The 16861-nt window shown below is 46.7% G+C and overlaps 1 protein-coding gene across 3 annotated transcripts; it reads left to right on the plus strand.

Moving 5' to 3' along the window:
- Positions 1-3326: 3326 nt before the first annotated feature.
- On the plus strand, positions 3327-14967 carry LOC135517178 (polyhomeotic-like protein 3). 3 transcript variants are annotated; one of them, XM_064941248.1, is made up of 11 exons: positions 3327-3428; positions 4282-5149; positions 5673-5822; positions 6412-6622; positions 6749-7852; positions 8997-9250; positions 9377-9536; positions 9622-9733; positions 11021-11141; positions 11304-11520; positions 14208-14967. In XM_064941248.1, the coding sequence occupies exons 2-11, from the start codon at positions 4283-4285 to the stop codon at positions 14360-14362; spliced, it is 3351 nt and encodes a 1116-aa protein (XP_064797320.1). In that variant the 5' UTR covers positions 3327-3428; position 4282; the 3' UTR covers positions 14363-14967. The 3 variants fall into 3 exon arrangements, with proteins under 3 accessions (XP_064797320.1, XP_064797321.1, XP_064797322.1); XM_064941249.1 differs by having other exon boundaries at positions 3340-3487; XM_064941250.1 differs by lacking the exon at positions 3327-3428 and adding an exon at positions 3838-3922.
- The last annotated feature ends 1894 nt before the right edge of the window (positions 14968-16861 follow it).

Here is a 16861-nt window from a genome sequence, read left to right on the forward strand (position 1 = left end):
CAGCTGTAAGTCGTTTGGGGTATGTCTCTATCAGTTTTGCACATCGAGAGACTGAAATATTTTCCCATTCCTCCTTGCAAAACAGCTCGAGCTCAGTGAGGTTGGATGGAGAGCATTTGTGAACAGCAGTTTTCAGTTCTTTCCACAGATTCTCGATTGGATTCAGGTCTGGACTTTGACTTGTCCATTCTAAGAAAAGAAGAAGAAAAGCAGGCCCAAACCATGATGCTGCCACCACCATGTTTGACAGTGGGGATGGTGTGTGTTCAGGGTGATGAGCTGTGTTGCTTTTACGCCAAACATAACGTTTTGCATTGTTGCCAAAAAGTTCAATTTTGGTTTCATCTGACCAGAGCACCTTCTTCCACATGTTTGGTGTGTCTCCCAGGTGGCTTGTGGCAAATTTTAAACAACACTTTTTATGTATATCTTTAAGAAATGGCTTTCTTCTTGCCACTCTTCCATAAAGGCCAGATTTGTGCAATATACGACTGATTGTTGTCCTATGGACAGAGTCTCCCACTTCAGCTGTAGATCTCTGCAGTTCATCCAGAGTGATCATGGGCCTCTTGGCTGCAGCTCTGATCAGTCTTCTCCTTGTATGAGCTGAAAGTTTAGAGGGACGGCCAGGTCTTGGTAGATTTGCAGTGGTCTGATACTCCTCCCATTTCAATACTATCGCTTGCACAGTGCTCCTTGGGATGTTTAAAGCTTGGGAAATCTTTTTGTATCCAAATCCGGCTTTAAACTTCTTCACAACAGTATCTCGGACCTGCCTGGTGTGTTCCTTGTTCTTCATGATGCTCTCTGCGCTTTTAACGGACCTCTGAGACTATCACAGTGCAGGTGCATTTATACGGAGACTTGATTACACACAGGTGGATTGTATTTATCATCATTAGTCATTTAGGTCAACATTGGATCATTCAGAGATCCTCACTGAACTTCTGGAGAGAGTTTGCTGCACTGAAAGTAAAGGGGCTGAATAATTTTGCACGCCCAATTGTTAAGTTTTTGATTTGTTAAAAAAGTTTGAAATATCCAATAAATGTCGTTCCACTTCATGATTGTGTCCCACTTGTTGTTGATTCTAAACAAAACAAATACAGTTTTATATCTTTATGTTTGAAGCCTGAAATGTGACAAAAGGTCGCAAAGTTCAAGGGGGCCGAATACTTTCGCAAGGCACTGTACATAGGCTGGTCATCTCGGTTAGTACCTGTAGACTTTCTATCACCCTGGAGATAAAACAATGAACAATACAGTAGTTGGTTATGTGATGTGATGATGTGGCTCAGTTGGTAGAGGTTGTTGGTGCGATTCCCATGGGGGACCAGTATGAAAATGTTTGCACTCACTACTAAGTTGCTCTGGTTAAAGAGTGTCAGTTTTCACAAAGAAATAGATTGCGTTTGCAAAGTATTTCAAGAACCTGGAAAACATATGTCAAGCAAGTATTTTTATATTCCACAAGTAACTTGAGTCTGATAATTATCTTTACAAAACAGTTAATCTGATAATACAAATGCTATTAAACACTCAAACACGTTTAGTTTATGTTCTCACAAAAAGTAGTGCACTGGGCCTTTACTAGTCTTATATTAGCAGGCCAATATAGACGTCTTCAGAGCTTACACATTTGTTCACTCCAGATACAAACATATACTTAAGAACAACAACTTACTGAAGCACACAAACAATGACTACATCTCATCTGCCCAGACCCACATGCTCACACCTCCATCCCTAGTGCCTGGTCACACCTCCATCCCTAGTGCCTGCATTATTGTTTGCCACTTGGCCTTAAATTGTATCAATTTGTTTTTCACAGTCACCCATGCTATTTCAATAATAAATCATTAATTTTTCTACTGTGTTAAGGATGGCAGATTGATTCATTTCCACATTTTTAGTATGTGTTTTTCAAGATGAGATCCTTGATGAAAACCTGCTCCAGAGCGCTCAGGACCTCAGACTGGGGTGAAAGTTCACCTTCCAACAACCCTAAGCACACAGCCAAGACAACGCAGGAGTGGCTTCGGGACAAGTCTCTTAATGTCCTTGACTGGCCCAGCCAGAGCCCGGACTTGAACCCGATCGAACATCTCTGGAGAGACCTGAAAATAGCTGAGCAGCAACACTCCCCATCCAACCTGACAGAGCTTTAGAGGATCTGCAGAGAAGAATGGGAGAAACACCTCAAATACAGGTATGCCAAGCTTGTAGCATCATACCCAAGAAGAATTGAGACTGTAATCACTGACAAAGGTGCTTCATTAAGTACTGAGTAAAGGGTCTGAATACTTATGCAAATGTATATTTCAGTTTTTTTAAATAAATCCCCCCCCCCCCCCATGTGCTTTGTCAACTATGAGGTATTGTGTGTAGATTGATGAGAATAAAAACAAACTATTTAATACATTTTAGAATAAGGCTGTAACATAACAAAATGTGGAAAAAGTGAAGGGGTCTGATTACTTTTCGAATGCACTGTATATTTTTCTGTATATTTAGTAATTGTTTGCTTTTCTAAAGTCTAGCAACCCTGGCAGTTTTACAGAGACCGTTTTCATATTATTTATTCATCATGAAGGAATCAATAGGCTACATAGCTTGATTAAATTCATTATTCAAACATACCTCCTGCCCATCAAATGCGGTGCATGTCAGTCTACACTATCAATCCTCCTCCACTGACAATACTGCATGCACTAGACTAGAGTATCTACTGTCCTAGGCATCTTTTTGGCTGTGGCTTTTGTGGAGCGATAGGTAACGATGCTTTGTGGAAGGGGAGTTGTTGATGTGTGCATAGGGTCCCTGGTTCGAGCTTAAGTTGGGTCAAGGAGAGGGACAGAAGTAATACTGTTACATTGATGCTGTTGACCCATATCACTGAGCTGGGCTCTGCCCAGCTGCTGGGTTTATTGAGGACAAAGGAGGATGAGTGTAACTGGTGTGAAATGGCTATCAATCGGTGACATCACTCGCTCAGAGACCTTGAAGTAGTTGTTTGCCTTGATCTGCGATGCTTCATGAGTGTCTATTGTCGATGTGTTCAGGGGGTCCGTCTTGGTTCGAGTCCTCGTTAGGCACGGAGATAGACATAAGCACCTGACCCAGTTAATGTGCCCCTTCCGTAAAATATTTGTATTATGATAAAACATGGGCTTAAATTTTTATTTTTTTAATTTAATTTAACATTGACATTAAAAAAACACTACATACACACACAATTTGAGTGCGGTCCTCCTGCACTGTGCGTGGTGCTGTCTTGCCTCTCGCTCTGCTCTCTGCTCTCTTTGAGCGTCACAGCTCTACGCTACTGTACTCTATCTCCATTCCTCCCATCTGGCGGACTGACTGGCACATCGCACCCGACTCTCTGGCTTCCCTGAGCGGTCTGCCTCCACACAGACCCCCGGCAGGTATGGAGGTGTGGGGGTGGTAAGGGGAGCACAGATGGGATCGTTAATGAATCATTGGGGTGACTCTATTAATCATAAACTCACATTTAGCTACTCTGAAATATTCTTAGCATATATTTCACACTTGTTGTTGAAACATCCGCGTCTGATTAGGATAGTGTTTACCTGCCACGTTATATTTGTGGCAGGTTCGTCACAAGCGACGCAAAGTCATAAAGATAATTTTATCGGGGCTGGTGATATGACGTGCTGCTGTTGAATACACATTCTGAGTTCTCTAATACCAGGAAGTGGAGCGCGCAATATGTCACACGCACGCCCCTTTTAGCCTACTGACTGTCATTTGTAATTTACAGAAACGCAGTTCAGCCTTCTTTCACTGACATTGACAGAAGGAGTAGCCTATAGATAAACAAACATACATTTCCTCTTTGTTGATGGATAGAGAGAATAGGCTCGGCTGCATGCGTCACAACTGGTTTGAGCAGGCCTAGGTATGTAGGCTACTATTTCTTGGTGGTTTTGACAGAACATTCCTTGGCACCCACATTTTTTAATAGGTTGGGATTTTCTTGGCAGGATATTTGTTGACAAAGTAGCCTAAGCATCGTCATCGTAAACATGATAATTAAAGGCAATGATTATCCTGGTATATTTCCATTATAAATTAAGTCATTAAGTCATTACTTTGTTACAAATTTGAAGTGCATAGGTCTCAACGCTTTTGTGGGAAGATTTGGGAAACGTTCCTGATTTGACCGAAAGTGGAGCTGTTTCTGTAGCCGCAGCTGAAATCATTAACTACAATGTAAAACAGAGACAGAGGTCTGATACTGTGTGTGTCCTCCTGCAGCATGCTGAATCCTAGAGGGATGGAGCCAGACCCGTCCTTGGAGACATGCACTCAGAGCAGAGCAGAGACAGAGGGAGAGAGAACAGAGACCAGAGAGGGACCCACCAGGAGCCCCAGCCCCCTGTCCCCCAATAGGTCTTCAGCTGCTCACAACCTTACTACTCCCCCTAAACTCACCCCTACTCCCCCTAAACTGAATCCCCCCCGCCCTTCTAAACTCACCCTCACTCCCTCTGCTAGTACACTCACCCTCACTCCCTCTGCTAGTACACTCACCCTCACTCCCTCTGCTCGTACACTCACCCTCACTCCCTCTGCTCGTACACTCACCCTCACTCCCTCTGCTAGTACACTAACCCTCACCTCTACATGCACACCCTCTTCCTCCTCTACAACTACCCCCAATCCCCTTAAACTGAACCCCACCCCCTCACCTCCCCCTACTCTCACTCATAAAACCCTCACTACCCTCACCCCTATGGTACTCAACCCCACACCAACATGTACACCTACTTCCCCCTCACTTACTCCCAACCCCGTCACCCCTACAATACTCACCCCCAACCCTACTTCCCCCACACTTACACACTCTCTACCTACACCCACGCATGCCCCCACTAAAGTCACTCACAAACCTGTTCCTTTCCCCCTCACTCCCCCCACCATCCACTTTACATCCCCTCTACTCACTACCTCCCGCTCCTCCCCCACTGTATCAGCCATCACTTCTCTGCCCCCCTCCTCTGTAAACCATGGCAACATGTCTTCTGCTCCCGGGACTTCCTCCTTGACCAATGGTAACGCAAGGCCAGTCCCCACACCCACCTCTCCACCAATCACGCCTTTCCATACCCCGGCCAGCAGACAGGTAACTGACAATAGAGAAAATTAAACAAAAGCGGCACACTATAACACACACACACACACACAGGCACAAACAAACACACATACACACACACAGGCACAAACAAACACACATACACAAACAAACAGGCACATACACACACACACACACACACACAGGCACAAACAAACACACATACACACACAGGCACAAACAAACACACATACACACACACACAGGCACAAACAAACACACACACACATACACACACACACACACAGGCACAAACACACATACACACACACACACAGGCACAAACAAACACACACACACACAGGCACAAACAAACACACACACACACAGGCACAAACAAACACACATACACACACACACACACAGGCACAAACAAACACACACAGGCACAAACAAACACACAATTGACTACACAGACAACCACGTCCATTCCTGGATCAATTGGTTTACTTTCCTGTAACCTGGAGTACAGTATTCCAGATACCTCCAAAATACCCCTCTCTCTCTCTGTCAGATACATTTCCCTCGCCCCCTGGATACACCCACTCTGGTGCAAGCCTATCAGAGCACCTCGTCTGTCAGACAGAGGGTATCCCAGCAGGCTTTGCTCCTAGGTCGGAGTTCTTGTTCCAGCCGAGACCAGATGCTGCTCAGGACCCAGATGGTAACAACACACACACCAACACCTGTCAGCTCTACTTCTACCAACTGATAGTGTGTAACAGCACACACACCAACACCTGTCAGCTCTACTTCTACCAACTTCAAACTCCTGAAGCTGAACCCTTAGACTGGCCTTTTTCAACATTCCTCAGTTGAAGATTACGCCCCCCCCGCTCTCTTTCTCGCTCTCTCTCTCTTTCTCTCTTGCTCCCTTCTCTCTCTCTTTCTCTCTCTCTCACTCTCTCTCTCTCTTTCTCTCTTGCTCCCTTCTCTCTCTCTTTCTCTCTCTCTATTTCTCTCTCTCTCTCCCTCTCTCTTAGTATCTTTTGCGCTCTCATTCTTAGCTGATTTTCACCTCTACAGTACGGCCTGTCCCTTACTCTTCCTCCTCTTCCTCCTCTTCCTCTTGCCCTGCCTCCGCTCAGGTGAGCAGTTCAGAATGTGTGTGTTAGGTGTATGAGAGACCACTGAAGATTGTGATTGTCTCACAAGTTTAACTAAACTCCCTCTCAACCCCCACTCTCTCCCTCCATATTTATTTTCCTCCCTCTCTCTCTCTCTCTCTCTCTCCCTCCCTCCCTCTCCCATAGCTCCAGAGTCTAACCCTGCACCCCTCTGCTCCTGGAACTCTTACAATCCCCCCTTCTTTACGTCTCAAACCTCCCTCTTCCTCCTCCCACTCTCCTATCTCTCGTCCCCGTACACCCCTTTTCCCCCCTCTCCGGCCACGCCCCCAGCCCAGTGCCATGGTAACAGACAGACAGACCACACCCACCCGGCACCTCTCAGTCCCACCTCCAAGTGAGTCATAAACATGTGATAATGAGTAGAATGTTCAGGAGGAATGACATGTGATTTATAGAATGTCCAGTAAAACCATTCAATCATTCTCTTTTTTCTTACTCTCTCTTTTTCTCTTCTCTCCAGCTCTCTACTCTTCTGTGCGTTCTGTCCCTCTGAGACCCAGACTTCATTCTCCAAATGGCCACAGGGTGGCATCCCCGAGACACAGCCCGGCCCTGCAACCAATCGCTGCTGCCGCTGCCAGACAGGCCCTGCCCAGCAGACAGTGGACTGGACCAGCCAGCAGTTTGTTATCTCAAACCCCACCCACACAGACCACCCCAGGCCAATCACAGCTCAGCTCAGGCTCTAGTCCCCTGGGTTCTACTTCCTGTTTTGATCGGTTGCCGCCGGCATCAAGGCAGCTGCAAATCATTGCCCTCTCCGCTGGCTCCACCCACCGCCTCAGCAGCCAACTACAGCCTGCTGCCAACACACACACCCCAGCTTCTGTCCAATCAAAGCACCTTGTTCTTGAATCCCCACCACCTCAGCTCGATGCCCAACCACAGAGGACTTCTGAACACGCCTCTCCCTCTCCCACCTCCTCCATCCACAAAGCCAACTCACCCCTACCCTACCTCCATTATCAGGCCAGACACACTGATCCAAAAGGAGAAGTGGGGAGACAGGGGGTAAGGGAGGAGAGAGAGAGGGTGGGATTAGAGGAAGAAATGATGGGGGAAATTGAAGAGGAGCAGAGGAATAGAGAGACGGTGGGAGGAGACAGACAGGTGACAGGAGAGGAGAAAGGGAATGTGGATAAGAGAGGAGAGAGGGTGGGAGGACAGGAGAAAGTGGGGACTGGAGGAGAGGAAACATGCATGGAGAGAGTTAAGGGATTTGAGACACTGAGAGAGATGACAGAAGTAGAGGAGGGGCAGGAAAGGATGAAGATAGAGGGAGAGGAGCAGAGAGAGAGGATGGAAGTAGAGGAGGAAAAGCAGAAACAGAGGATGGAAGTAGAGGAGCAGGAGCGGGGACAGAAAGATGCAATGAAAGGAGAGGAGGGGACTACAATAGACCCACAGCTCAATGCAGACCCGGCTACTCAGAACCCTCCCTCAGAACCCCCCATAAACATCCAGAGACCATCAGACCATCCCATAGAGCAATCCCCAGACCTCCCCCACGTGGACCAAGAGGACCTCTGTGAGAACATGTTCAATCAGTCTGACAACCAATCAGGCAGGTACCAGCGTCTCTCCACCATTACCTTTAGCCTTGGCCTATTAATTCAACTTTAAACTAACTTGTGTTGTGAACTCTTCCCCCTCCTTCTCCCCTCCACCCCGTCTTCCTCCTCTGTCCTGCTCCTCCTCTCTCCCCCCTCCACCCCGTCTTCCTCCTCTGTCCGGCTCCTCCTCTCTCCCCCACCCCGTCCACCACCCCGTCCTCCTCCTTCCTCCTCCTCTGTCCTGCTCCTCCCTCCTCTCCCCCCTCCACCCCGTCTTCCTCCTCTGTCCTGCTCCTCCTCCACCCCATCTCCCCCCCCCTCCACCCCGTCTTCCTCCTCTGTCCTGCTCCTCCTTTCTCCCCCCTCCACCCCGTCTTCCTCCTCTGTCCTGCTCCTCCTTTCTCCCCCCTCCACCCAGTCTTCCTCCTCTGTCCTGCTCCTCCTCTCTCCCCCCACCACCCCGTCTTCCTCTGTCCTGCTCCTCCTTTCTCCCCCTCCACCCCGTCTTCCCTCTGTCCTGCTCCTCCTTTCTCCCTCCTCCACCCCGTCTTCCTCCTCTGTCCTGCTCCTCCTTTCTCCCCCCTCCACCCCGTCTTCCTCCTCTGTCCTGCTCCTCCTCTCTCCCCCCTCCACCCCGTCTTCCTCCTCTGTCCTGCTCCTCCTTTCTCCCCCTCCACCCCGTCTTCCTCTTCTGTCCTGCTCCTCCTCCTCTCCCCCTCCTCCCCCCCCTCCACCCCGTCTTCCTCCTCTGTCCTGCTCCTCCTTTCTCCCCCCCACCCCGTCTTCCTCTTCTGTCCTGCTCCTCCTTTCTCCCCCGTCCTCCCGTATTCCTCCTCTGTCCGGCTTCTCCTCTCTCCCCCATCCTCCGGTCATCCTCCTCTGTTCTGCTCCTCCTCTCTCCCCCTCCACCCTGTCTTCTTTCTCTGTCCTGCTCCTTCTCTCTCCCCCCTCCACCCCGTCTTCCTCCTCTGTCCTGCTCCTCCTTTCTCCCCCCTCCACCCCGTATTCCTCCTCTGTCCGGCTCCTCCTCTCTCCCCCCTCCTCCCGTCTTCCTCCTCTGTTCTGCTCCTCCTCTCTCCCCCTCCACCCTGTCTTCTTTCTCTGTTCTGCTCCTCATCTCCTCTCCGTCTTCCTCTTCTTTTTTCCTCCCCCCAGTCTTGTCCAGTCTTTCCTCTCAGTCTCCCCCTGCCTCACCCTTCCTCACCCTTTCATCTGATCTCCCCCCTCCTCTCCTGCCTGTTAGCCCTTCCCACCCAGAGAGCCTCAGCCTATCACAGAGCCGCCCTGAGACCTTCAGCCTATTGGAGGCCAAGCCTTGGTCACAGAGGGTCTGGCCAGAGGGCGGGAGGCGTGTTTTAACTCACCTGGTGGAGGGCTTCATCATACAGGAGGGGCTGCAGGCATTCCCGGTAAACACAAACACACAATTCCTACAGGGGATATAGCTGGTGTCTAGTTGGTGTCACAAACGGATAAATTAACAGTATATACAGTATAACCTTTGTGTGCATGCTCGTGTGTGTGTACCTGTGCAGGTGAACCGCTCGTCTCTGCTGTTGGGAGGGCAGGAGGCTATCTCCCAGAATGGGAACATAGAGGGGACCGAGTTATTACCGTTGACAGACACACCAGAGCCACCGGAACATTCCAGCGAATCAGAACAAGAGCGCGTGGCTACAAGTGACCCGCTCACAGGTAAACCACCTTAATCTCCTGGTTCTAAATCAATATTCAATTCAATATTCAATTCAATTATCTCTCTGAATCCAAACCACACTAGGTCCCAGAGAGAGACATAGGGGAGTGTTACATTGCGAGTCTTGTGGGAAGAGAGGCCACGCCCACTCCTTCCACCGCTCCAAGCGATACTGCTCCACTTCCTGTGCCCGCAGGTAAGCCGCACTACCATTGGCTGAACACAGTAACAAGACAGTGACAGAATAGTTATTCTCTTGGTCTAGACCAGCACTTCTCAAACTAGGGGTGGCGACCAAACTATACACACCCAGGAAGAGTAGCTGCTGCCTTGGTAGGAACTAATGGGGATCCATAATAAATACAAATACAAATATGGGGTTGCCTGATTTGAAAATAGGTTGAAATAAAACCGGGGTAACGTCAGTAACCCCCGGTAGCCACGAGATACAGTTGCAATAAACAGAGTGATTTCTGTTTTTATTCATACAAATGTGACTGTATCTTTTGAACGGTTTAAACTACAACATATTATGACCTGAACACTGGAAGACAAGACTCTCAGGAACACATATGTGTCTCCTGTTTCTGTCTACAATTCCCACAAGCCACACAGCACTCATTAGAACAGAGTGGACAACACCAGGCACTGCATCAGACCGGGGGGAGAACATCATCAATGATCATGTTCTTTTCTACACAGAAGTTCATACCAAATTATTGCCTGATGATCTTCTGAACTTCTCAATACCTTTCTGATTCTGATTTCACTTCAAACCACAATACTTCCTTCAGATTGAAATCCTTTCAAAAGTACTGTCAGACTGATTTGTAATTGCCTGTCATAGCCCCAATTAAAAAGTTAACATTGGCCGTTGATTACATACATATATTTACATGGTGGGGTCACACATTTAAATAAAAATCAAACTGGGGTCACGGCCCAAAAAGGTTTGGGAACCCCTGGTCTAGACAGCAAGTTGTATGTGATGTTGTTTCACCACATATTTACTACAGTTGTACTGCACAGACATTCATAAACACACAGAAACACATAAACACCCTCACACAGGCTGTGGTCAGACAGGACGTCACATGGGAGGAAATCTCAACCCCAGAGAGCTCAGAGAAAGGACACATCATCATCCCCTTTCTCCCTCTCTCTCCCTCTCTCTCCCTCCCTCTCTCTCTCTCTCTCTCTCTCTCTCCCTCTCTCTCCCTTTCTCCCTCTCTCTCCCTCTCTCTCCCCCTTTCTCCCTCTCCCTCTCTCTCTCCCTCTCTCTCCCGCTCTCTCCCCCTCTCTCTCTCTCCCTCTCTCTCCCCCTTTCTCCCTCTCCCTTCTCCCTCTCTCTCCCTCTCTCTCCCTCTCTCTCCCGCTCTCTCTCCCCCTTTCTCCCTCTCTCTCCCTCTCACTCTCTCCCTCTCTCTCTCTCCCTCTCACTCTCTCCCTCTCTCTCCCTCTCTCTCCCTCTCTCTCCCTCCAGGTATAATGTAGGGCTGTCCAAGCGTCTGCGTGCCCTGAGTGCTGGCAGCCAGCCAGAGGGGCGACGCTCTGAGATAAACAAGGTGGAGTCTGTGCCTGGGAAGCCTCTCTTACTGCGACTGGTCAGTTACAACTTTTCTCAAATAGGTCACTCCACAGGGATACACTTTATGGTATATCCTGCAGATTTAATGCCTTATAACATGTTATAGGCATATAGAAGCCTTTATAATTGAAGCCCAGCTGTTCGTACATGTTCCGCCTCCTGTAACAATGTATTTTAGCCCCGTGAAATATGGAGCGCCCATCGCCGTGACAACGAAGAGGAGGAGGGGCATGCTGTTCCCATGACAGCCAGGCTGGAGCGCCGAGCGGCACGGAGGGCGAGGAGGGCCTCAGAGCCAGCAATGACCCCTGGTAACTCCACTGTGACCTCTAGTGACTCCCAACCTGCACAGTGGAGCGTCGAGCAAGTCTGGGACTTTATACACACACTGCCAGGTAACACACACACACACTGCCAGGCAACACATACACTGCCAGGTAACACACACACACACACTGCCAGGCAACACATACACTGCCAGGTAACACACACACACACTGCCAGGCAACACATACACTGCCAGGTAACACACACACACACTGCCAGGCAACACATACACTGCCAGATAACACACATACACACTGCCAGGCAACACATACACTGCCAGGTAACACACACACACTGCCAGGTAACACATACACTGCCAGGTAACACACACACACTGCCAGGTAACACACACACACTGCCAGGTAACACACACACACACTGCCAGGTAACACACACACACTGCCAGGTAACACACACACACTGCCAGGTAACACATACACACACTGCCAGGTAACACACACACACACACACCGCCAGGTAACACACACACACCGCCAGGTAACACATACACACACTGCTAGATAACACACACACACACTGCTAGGTAACACATACACACTGCTAGGTAACACATACACACACTGCTAGGTAACACACACACACTGCCAGGTAACACATACACACTGCCAGGTAACACATACACACTGCCACGTAACACACACTGCCAGGTAACACACACACCCACACTGCCAGGTAACACATACACACTGCCAGGTACCACATACACACTGCCAGGTAACACATACACACTGCCAGGTAACACATACACACTGCCAGGTAACACACACACACACTGCCAGGTAACACATACACACTGCCAGGTAACACATACACACACTGCCAGGTAACACACACATACACATTCTGCCAGGTAACACATACACTACCAGGTAACACACACACACTGCCAGGTAACACACACACACACTGCCAGGTAACACATACACACACTGCCAGGTAACACATACACACTGCCAGGTAACACACACACACTGCCAGGTAACACATACACACACTGCCAGGTAACACATACACACTGCCACGTAACACACACTACCAGGTAACACACACACTGCTAGGTAACACATACACACACTGCCAGGTAACACACACACACACTCCCAGGTAACACATACACACACAGCCAGGTAACACACACACACACAGCCAGGTAACACACACACACACACTACCAGGTAACACACACACACTACCAGGTAACACACACACACTGCCAGGTAACACATACACACACACTGCCAGGTAACACATACACACACTGCCAGGTAACACACACACACACACTCCCAGGTAACACATACACACACTGCCAGGTAACACATACACACACTGCCAGGTAACACATACACACACTGCCAGGTAACACACACATACACATTCTGCCAGGTAACACATACACACACTGCCAGGTAACACACACATACACACACTGCCAGGTAACACACACACACACTGCCAGGTAACACACACACTGCCAGGTAACACATACACACACTGCCAGGTAACACATACACACACTGCCAGGTAACAAACACATACACACACTGCCAGGTAACACATACACACACTGCCAGGTAACACATACACACACTGCCAGGTAACACACACATACACATTCTGCCAGGTAACACATACACGCACTGCTAGGTAACACACACACACACACACTGCTAGGTAACACACACACACACTGCCACATAACACATGCACACACTGCCAGGTAACACATACACACACTGCCAGGTAACACACATACACACACTGCCAGGTAACACATGCACACACTGCCAGGTAACACACACACACTGCCAGGTAACACATACACACACTGCCAAGTAACACATACACACACTGCCAGGTAACACACACACACTGCCAGGTAACACACACTGCCAGGTAACACACACACACACTGCCAGGTAACACATACACACACTGCCAGGTAACACATACACACACTGCCAGGTAACACACACACACTGCCAGGTAACACATACACACACTGCCAGGTAACACATACACACACTGCCAGGTAACACATACACACACTGCCAGGTAACACATACACACACTACCACATAACACACACACACAAGGACACGCATTCACCCATCTCCCTGCTGTAGGTTGTTGGTCGGTTATACGTTGTCTTTAGGTTTTGGGGAGGTTATAACCTGTGTGTTTTGTCTTTAGGTTTTGGTGAGGTTATAACCTGTGTGTGTTGCCTTTAGGTTTTGGGGAGGTTATAACCTATGGTGTTTTAAGGTTGTGTGGATGTTATAATTTGGATGTATGTTGTTATAAGGTTGTGGGAAAGTTATAACCTGTGTGTGTTGTCTTTAGGTTTTGGGGAGGTTATAACCTGGGTGTATGGTGCTTTAAGGTTGTGGGGTGGTTATAACCTGGATGTATGTTGTTATAAGGTTATGGAGAGGTTATAACTTAGGTGTATGTTATCTTTAGGTTGTCTGGAGGTTAAAACCAGTGTGTATGTTGTGGGGAGGTTATAACCGGGGCCAATGCTGTTTTACAGTTATTGGGAGGTTATAACCTGGTTGTATGTTATCTTTAGGTTGTGTGGAGGTTATAACCTGTGTGAATGTTGTTTTAAGGTTGTGGGGAGTCTATAACCTAGCTGTATGTTGTTTTAAGGTTGTTGGGAGGTTATAACCTGTGTGGATGTTGTTTTAATGTTTTGGAAATGTTATAACCTGTGTGTGGATGTTTTCTTTAGGTTGTGTCGAGGTTGCGGAGGCGTTCCGTGTTCAGGAGATAGACGGCCAGGCTCTGCTACTGCTCACTGAGGACCACCTGATGACCAGCATGAACATCAAATTGGGACCAGCTCTCAAGATCTGTGCCCACATCAACACACTCAGACACAGATAGAGAGGGAGGAGGAGAGATGAGAGAAGGAGGTGAGGTGGGAGGAAGAGAAGATGGAGACAGAAAAAAGGTTAAGAAGGCTGGGTGTGGAAGAAGATAAGGAAAAGAGTGATTGATTGATGGGGATGAGAGAGGGGATGAGAGAGAGAGGTGAGGAACAAAGGACAGCGAAGATGAGAGATAAAGAGATTAATTCAAGAGATGAAGAGCTAAGAGTGAATCAGTGAGAGAGGAGAGGAACCTTTTCTATTCTATTGTGTCTGTGTACATATTTTACAATGCCGTCTATTGGGTGTAACAAACGATTTCATTAAGGATTTGTAACATACATTATCATGTATTTGTGTATTTGGTTATTATTTTAAAATGTGGCATCACATGTAAATTGTAAAATACTTTTTGATTTTACACAGTTGATACACAGACATTTTCAATTAACTTTGGGAATTTAATGTCTTAACTAAATCAATCATTATGTTTTTATATATGATCTCTTCTGAGAAAAAGTTAGATCTTATTTGACTCCTAACCATGTCAATTTTGTCAGATGTCATAATGTTTTATTTTATTCTGCCTCTTAAAACTCAGTAATAAATCAAATTAATTTATGAACATTGTTTTACTGCCTAGGTATTGGTATTAGGATATTTGGTAGTTAGCTAAATGACCCATCTCACTACAAGCTCCTGCCACCAGATGGAGGTTAGTGGTGACATTTACTAGTAGAGAGACGGCAGCTGCAATATTCTCTCAACTCATGGAAACAATGATCAAGGAAAATTCAATATGAATTACATAACAACCAATGTATCATATTTATATTGACATCACTGATGCTTCTCTGGACCACAATGTCTAAGTTCATACATGAAAACCTTCTAAAGCAACACAGACCCATTATTGCTGAGTCAATCCGTGTTTTATGCCAAACCAATCAGGCACCAGTGGCAATTTCAACACTGCTGAAATGTGTTTTAACAGTTTAGCTGTGTCTCCTTGAAAAACATGTGGAAAAAAATATTTAACCTTTATTTCCTATTACTAACAACTCAAATAAGAACTAATAGATGTGGGGGTTGTTTCAACTTGATGTTTTTTTATTTTTAAATAACAGAGTACTACCAGGCGGTTGAGTAGTCAAAAGGTCATACAAGCAATGCCATATTAGAATGGCAATTTGCATAGCATTTTTTACTCATTAGAACAATATTGCAAAAATGACTTTAGGTCTGCTTCAATGGCTTTTTATAGGTAGGTAAGCATTGTTAAATAAGGACTGATGTTTAGTAAATTAGGGTAATTTTGTATGTCTGAACATATTCAATTATCCGCTCTTTCTATGCTTCCTGTTCTAACAGTTTGTTTTTGCTCCTTTTGCTTTGTTTTGTACCCCAACTTTAAACAGCTGAAAATACAATATTTTTATGGAAAATATATTTCACAGTGGTCTATATGGTACAATGATTCTCTACATTATAATTGGTTGCTTTGTCACATAAACTGTGTCACATAAACTGAAATTAGGCGATTTATTAGAATTTTAGCAACCAGGAAATAGTGGAGCGATTTCTGCATATTGCACCTTAAAGTATGAATATTGATTAATTGATCCCATGGTCATGAAATGTGGTTTAACCAATTTATGTTGCCTAATATAGTGTTGTCAATAATTATAATTTCACCATAATAGGCATATTTAATCAAAACAAGGTAACAGTAAACATGTCGTCCTCCTCGAATGCTGCAGCTCCCTCCTTGGGCCAATCAGTGTAATTTTGTAAATGGTGAATCTCTATTGCAAGACGTATCATTCACTCATCAAAATCAGGCCAGTAGTGTCTGAGATATCACACGGGTTAGCTAGACGTATGTCCCTGAGCATTTGTGCCAAATTTCATCATTCTGAGTCAAACCGATCAAGAGATATAAACTTGTGCCTGCTATAGCGCCACCGTGTGGTCAATATGAATTGTTTTGCAGGTTGAGTCTTGACAGTGTTTGCAACATGTTTACCAACTACAATGCGAACATCCTTGACTGATTTATATGCATGTATGTGCCAGGCCACAACCAACTAAATGTTTATTGGCATAATGACATGCGCTGAGAGTCGGGACGCAAGTTCAGGGAGTAAGTGTTCTAAATAAATGGAACATTTATACGAACCACACAAGGACAAGAAACAGAAACAATGACAACTGGGGAATGAACAAAAGGGAGTGACATATATAGGGCAGGTAATCAAGGAAGTGATGGAGTCCAGGTGAGTGTCATTATGCTCAAATGCGCTTAACGCTGAGAACAGGTGTGCGCCGTAAACAAGCAGCCTGGTGACCTAAAGGCCGGAGAGGGAGCACACGTGACAATTGGTCAATAGCGGCCATTTTATTTGAGGTACTAGTCTGTAAAATATTGCTTTGAAAGATCTTTGTCCATATCAAGTTTCGTGCAAATCAGTCATTCGGTACCAGAAGAGTAGCGTTTTAAGTGTTTTTCACAAAA

This window comes from Oncorhynchus masou, chromosome 28 (assembly GCF_036934945.1).
Source record: "Oncorhynchus masou masou isolate Uvic2021 chromosome 28, UVic_Omas_1.1, whole genome shotgun sequence".
NCBI lineage: Eukaryota > Metazoa > Chordata > Actinopteri > Salmoniformes > Salmonidae > Oncorhynchus > Oncorhynchus masou.